The sequence below is a fragment of the Caloenas nicobarica genome, chromosome 3 (assembly GCF_036013445.1).
Source record: "Caloenas nicobarica isolate bCalNic1 chromosome 3, bCalNic1.hap1, whole genome shotgun sequence".
Lineage (NCBI taxonomy): Eukaryota > Metazoa > Chordata > Aves > Columbiformes > Columbidae > Caloenas > Caloenas nicobarica.
This window is the reverse complement of record NC_088247.1, coordinates 59,750,214-59,756,213: the sequence shown is the minus strand read 5'-3', so window position 1 is coordinate 59,756,213 and position 6,000 is coordinate 59,750,214. Positions and strand designations below refer to the sequence as shown.

The following is a 6,000-nucleotide window of genomic DNA, read 5'->3' as shown; positions in this document are numbered from 1 at the left end:
ACCCAGATAGCTAGTGTATCATGTTTTCGTATGTGGCAAGTCTCGTGTGATGGCTTTAAACTGCCCAGTGATAACAAATTATCATTAGTTCACTGTGTAGTGACTTGTATATCCAATTCCAACACAGCAAACAAATTCCATTTTTATGAATTTATAGAGGAGCTTTGCCTTGGACTTTAATGGCTCAGGCTTTCACCTACCAACTAACTTTCATATAACCTACGAAGTTTAAATCAACAAAGTTGACAGCTAGGCATATGGTGGCTTCACGACACAGAGGGGGAAGATCTTCACCTCAGTGCTGACCACTGTGCTGGTGTAGGCATCCTGGAGTTTACATTTAACATCTTCTCTTGCACACACCTCTTCACGCAGTCAGAGCACTGGCAACCTCAGGTGTCTCCATGTACAGTGTTAAAAATCAAAAAGCAGTTTCCATCTTCTGCCATGAGGGACAATCCACTTGCTGGAGTTTCAGAGTGCTCAAGCTGCACATGGAGTGCTGGGGACCCTGTGTGCAATGTGGACCTTGCTCATTTACCAAAGCTGAAAGGTAGCATGTTCAAGACTTGCAAGGTAATTATCACTGTACGGACCGTAATTTTTAATAGAAATTACGAAAATTAAAGTAATATATTTCTCAATATTTCTTCAAGAAACTCCCCTCCTTATTCTCTCCTCAGATGCCTGACATACTATTGAAATTTATGATTCAAAAACATGTAGAATTAATCCTGTGTAATATTGTCATGCAATCAAAAATGGGTGAGGAAAATCATGTTGATCCAAAACAGAAGGCACATAAATGTGGAACAGAATGGAAAAGCTACCAAAACGCTGTTGTATTTACCAAAGTGGACTGTGCTCCTGAAATGACCAACATCATCATGTCAGCAATTTCAGCAGCTTGTGTTGATCCTGAATATGCTAAATGTGGCATCATTTGTGCATCTGACTGGTGAGAGATTCTTTAGTAATTTTTTAGTAATTTTTCATTCCTAAGTAACTTGTGTTTTTTTCCCCATCTGGATTTAACTCCACATTTTCACCTTCCAGTAATGCCACCTGCACACTTTGTCTGCTGGGTAGGAATTTGTTCTTTTATACACAACAGATGTATGGCTTTCAATGGACTAAGTAATTAATGAATATGGCTCTTAGTTCTCTTGTTGGAGAATAAAGAAATTATGCTGAAGGTGTTAAATACTTTTTTTTTTTTTTTCAGCTTTCAAGGTAGCGGTCCCCAGTATCAACCTCCCAACATACTCTTAACTTTCCTCAATTAATCAGTGGAATTATTCAGAATCCAAATAAAAACACAAACTTTCCTTTATTATTTTTTCTTCCTGCAACAAATACTTAAATGCTTTGGTGCAGCCCTGCTCTTTGATTTCTTTGAATTTCAAATTTGGTCATGTCAAAAATTATCACAAAGGTTTGGTTTTTTTTTTTTGCTTATCTACATAGTTTTTAACCAAAATTACATTATAACACACAAACACAGTCTTCTCTTTAAGGCACAACACATCATTATGCACATTCTGTTTGCCAAACTTATAAAAGAGACAATATTATATAACCCTTCCCCTCCCCTGCCCCTCCCAAAAGAAAGAAAAATTGCATCCACTTCCAAAATCAGCTGCTAATAAAGTCACAGTAAATTATTTTCATCAATAATTTACACAAATTACAGGTCTAGACAGGATTGTCATTATACAGTCTGAGTGCATTCCAATTCAGATTTTCTGGGTTAGGTAGGCTAAAGTCTGGTTCAAACCTCAGTGCTGAGAATATATCCCATTTTGAGGAATGTTGTTGAACACCACCTTGTCGGCTGGGAAACGCGTGTTGGTGCTTTGCCAGTTCGAGTCCTTTGTTCACTCCTGTCAGGGCTCACTTGGTGTGTACCAGCAACCTCCACAGTTTTAATTCATTTAAAAATGTTGCATATATAAGACCATAGAGCTTCCTTACGTAGCACTAATGTTTTAACTCCATTCAGCAATCTGAATTCTTCAATTTGGAATTTTTAATTCCAAATATTTCTTCCCTTCTTAAGACAATTCATATGTGTAAAGCCAGAGGCATTGAATCACACATAAAAATTCAGTGTACTTGAAACATATATATATAAAAAAAAGGATCGCCAACTTTAGAACACAGTTACAAATACTCTAGTTCCAGTGCTTGATGGAGAGCCAAGAGGTCCGAATGACTGGATATCCTCCAGAAAGGCATGTTGTGCTGTGTTTGTCAGAGGGGGGAAAAGGTCAGGAAAGATGAACACGGTGACACAGGGCGGTATATGACACACAAGGCTAGTCAGATCACCACCACATATTTTACATCACTGTGTTTCTGGATTGATTTTTGCTAGTAAAGTACTGACAAAAATCAGACCAAAATAGATCTGAGCTTAATAGTTCAGCTGAAGGTAGAATACTTACATAGTCTTTCTTAATAGTTTATCTGGAAAAGCTGGTTATTTAGTAAAGGGCTATTTGTCTGTCATTAGCATGCAAACCCACACAAAGGAGCATTAATAGGAAATCCATTTCTGCCCCACTTAGCACATTTTGCAAAAGACCGAATGATCATTTAAAGGGCTGTAAGACTAATTAAAAGAGGCTTCATGCACAACTCTTTGAAACAGAGTTGAATTACATTTTTGTCCATCTAGGGGGAAACAAAGAAATCTGTTTTGGGGAGAAAATACTGCAGTTCTGGCTTAAAAAAAGATAATTTCTGTTGCAGAAAGCATCAGTGTCAGATATATGCACTACTCTCTTTTCAGCAATTAATCAGAATAGAAAACCCCCATATTTTCATGTTCTGTTCAGATCTATTTGTAATGGGCTATGTTGATCCATCTCTCTGAATTCTGTATCTATTCATGCAATATAGCCAACATTAAGAAAAAAGCATGCCAAACTGGAAAGTACACAATCCAACCACCTTTGTTTAGCACAAACTATAAAAGACCCGTCACCAGTACTGTACCTATATTAAGGAACCATTTGGAATAAGCATTTTGGTTATTTTCATTTCTATTCCAGCTACCACACCAAAAGGGCCCTTTATTTTGCTACTCCTAGCAAAAAGATATTTACATCATTTGTCCTGTGCAGACATTGTGAGGAAAAAATTTTCAGTTTCTGCACACTTCCAAGGTTATACTGGGAAGTGTGGTGCAAATTACTAATTTGTTCTGTTTCTGAACATTGAAAAGTTATCTGGTGAAATTTAGACCTGAATTATTATCACGAAAAAACTGAATATTTCTAAAGAAACAGTTCTGGTTTAGAAACACAGACTTGGTGCACAATCTCAATGCTGTATTCTTTTTCCTTTTGCAGATATGTCTTTCTTGAAGCAAATCATACGTTCATCATATTTGCTCCAGCAAAGTACAGATCTTCAACTCTGTTAGCAAAAAATTTGCATAGTCCTTTAGATGTTTTTCCACATTCTTTGCAACGCTTGTCTTGAAACCTCCCTGATTTCGCCATGTAAAGAAAACCACCACCCAACTACCATGCCATAGCCATTTCTCTCTCTTCTGTTTATCTTGAATTTGCTTGAAGCTAGTCTGACATTTTTGCTGCTATCATTTGTCATTTATTTTTAAAATAATTTTGCATTGTTTTTCTTTCCAAACTGAAGAAAAGCAAATGCTAGAATCCAAATGGTTCATTTTACTCTAAGTTTTGATTTCATCATGCTCTTGTTGCCTTGCATCTGTGGACTGAAGTTATTTGTCATTCTGTCATTGTGCAACACTGACAGAAATGCAAACAGGAAGGCTGGAATTAGTAGCTACATATCACACCAACATTTCAGGAGACAGGTTACCTTTTTTGCTGCCTGTTCTTCTTCTACACCATCCCCAATTACAACATATACTACTTTTCTGCCAAACCTTTGCATTATTCGCTCAAAGCAACTTTCTTTTCCTGGAAGATAAATGAGATAAGAGTTCAGAGCAAAGTTACCTGATTAGCTGCATGTTCCTCATCTCGGCCATCTCCAATCACAACATAAGTTATGTTAGTGCCAAATCTGGACACTATACGCTCAAAACAGCTCTCTTTGCCTGAAAAACAATGAACTACTTATTCAAGCTATCAAGTGAGTTATGGTGAAGCCCTACAAAGGATTATTGCAGTAGTAAGACATTTTTACTACTACTTTTAAAAAGTTGCCAGCCTTGCAATTGAGAGCCAAAACTAGTAAGAAGCAATTAGTTTCCTTAGTGACACTAAGCAGTTCCAGGTAAAATTAAATCTCTTAAGAGTTACAGGAAAGCCATTAAGATAAAGGAATTAGCAGCACTACGAAAATGAATAAGTTGCTGAATGAGTAACTGAATTGAAATATTTCTCTATTATTGTAGTAATTTTTTTTCAAGGAAAGCAGAAATTTTAATTCTAATGTATCTGCAACAATGAGTGATCTAGCAATGGAAAAAGTGTTCAAAGAACACTGGACAAGCAAAATAAAATTAGACAGCAGGTTTCTGGGAAAAATTCCATGAAGCATTTTGCTCTTTTGGAGAAATGTGGAAGGAAGCAGGCTAAGCCAGTATCAACAATACATGGGATAGAAAAGGACCAAGCAGTCATCTACCAATCTTCTCATTGTTCTGCAGGTTCAGTATTACCAAGAAATGCTTGTGCAATTGATCCCAAAACTGTCTTAATATAATGATTTCACTGTTTCCACAGGCAATCTGCATAGCTAATTAACCCTTTCCATTAGGAAGCTTCTCTTTGACATGTGACCTACATGTGCCCTATTGCAAAGAAATCATCACCTATTGTCACACTTCCCATCAACACAGAGAAAGATTACTTCTTCTCTGCAATAGCTTTATACCTTGTTTGTTATCATGTCTATCCCCACCCCAGGTTTTTAATCTCTTCTCACGAGCTCATGATTTCTAGATCTCATATTCTTACTGCTCTCCTCTTGTTTGGTTTTTTTTTTTTTTTTTGAGCTGGCCCACAAATAGGGCTTACAATTAGGAAAAGTGTCGTGTGTATTAACTGTTGAGTGAGGACCAGATTTCAGTGAGTGCAAGCAACAGCTGCAATTATAGTCCTGTGCTCAGCACAGTGCAGAGACCACTGAGATGAAAAGTAGAGAGAGATCTTGTACCCCAGAGTTTGCTGTGCTCCTGATAGGGGTGTAACAGCGGCCACACTGTTCCCAGAAGGAATTCCTGGTGCAGAATTACTTCGACAGAGCCTCCAGAGACTGTGCTTCACTTCACCACCCCCTTCTGTGCTGTCGGCACTATTTCTTAATGCTCCTTCCTTTGGTCCGAGTGCAGTCTCAGTGACTGAATCCAACATGTACACGCTGTATGACAGATGACATTCATTCCAGAGGCTGCTCAGTACCATGTTGTATTTGGGATACTTCGTGCCTTGACTGAAGTTTTTTAAGTATTTGAGGCATTTCTGTCTAGAGGACAGCTACAGCTAATTAAACGATGACTGAGGTAATAGGTTTTTACTGACACTGTTAGAATATGCTTTTTTTTTTTCACTTGTGAAAATAATTTAGGAAATATAATGCTTTTGTCAATGAAGTGTCACACTCCATATTATATAAGGTGTCATAGATATAGAAATAAAGCATTCCTGAATTGATAGTTGGTAAATCATGAAATCTGCCAAAATTATCAGTCGTTGTAGGCTGTGTCACATTTCACAGGAATGGCAACTTTTCTTGGTTTACAAGAAAATTTTGGATGTGATTTCCAAAACCCATAGATTTCCAAACTGTAACACACAAGAGGTACACTGTTATCAACACAATAGGGAAGGGCCCTTGTGGCATCCATCAACACGGCTTCTGTTGGTAACAGTTGTCATTACCACCCGTGATGTACTATGCTTCCACAAAAAGTGGAAAAAGTGCTTATGAAGTGGTGGCCCAGCTTACACAGAGCTGAAAGTCAGAGCAGGGACTATTCTAACAGAAGTTCTGCTTAGA

The 6,000-nt window shown here is 37.6% G+C and overlaps 1 protein-coding gene across 11 annotated transcripts in view; it reads right to left on the bottom strand.

Moving 5' to 3' along the window:
• Positions 1-1,311: 1,311 nt before the first annotated feature.
• Positions 1,312-6,000, bottom strand: part of EYA4 (EYA transcriptional coactivator and phosphatase 4) — a 160,061-nt gene continuing 155,372 nt past the window's right edge. For 10 of the 11 annotated variants that reach the window (XM_065631771.1, XM_065631777.1, XM_065631768.1 and 7 more), the window contains 2 exons: positions 3,853-3,953; positions 1,312-2,244 (listed from right to left, as the gene is read on the bottom strand). In XM_065631771.1, the coding sequence (XP_065487843.1) occupies positions 2,164-2,244; positions 3,853-3,953 (182 nt within the window). In that variant the 3' untranslated portion in view covers positions 1,312-2,163. Of the gene's footprint in view, positions 2,245-3,852; positions 3,954-4,459; positions 5,362-6,000 lie in introns of those variants that run through there. The other variant, XM_065631778.1, reaches the window with a different exon arrangement.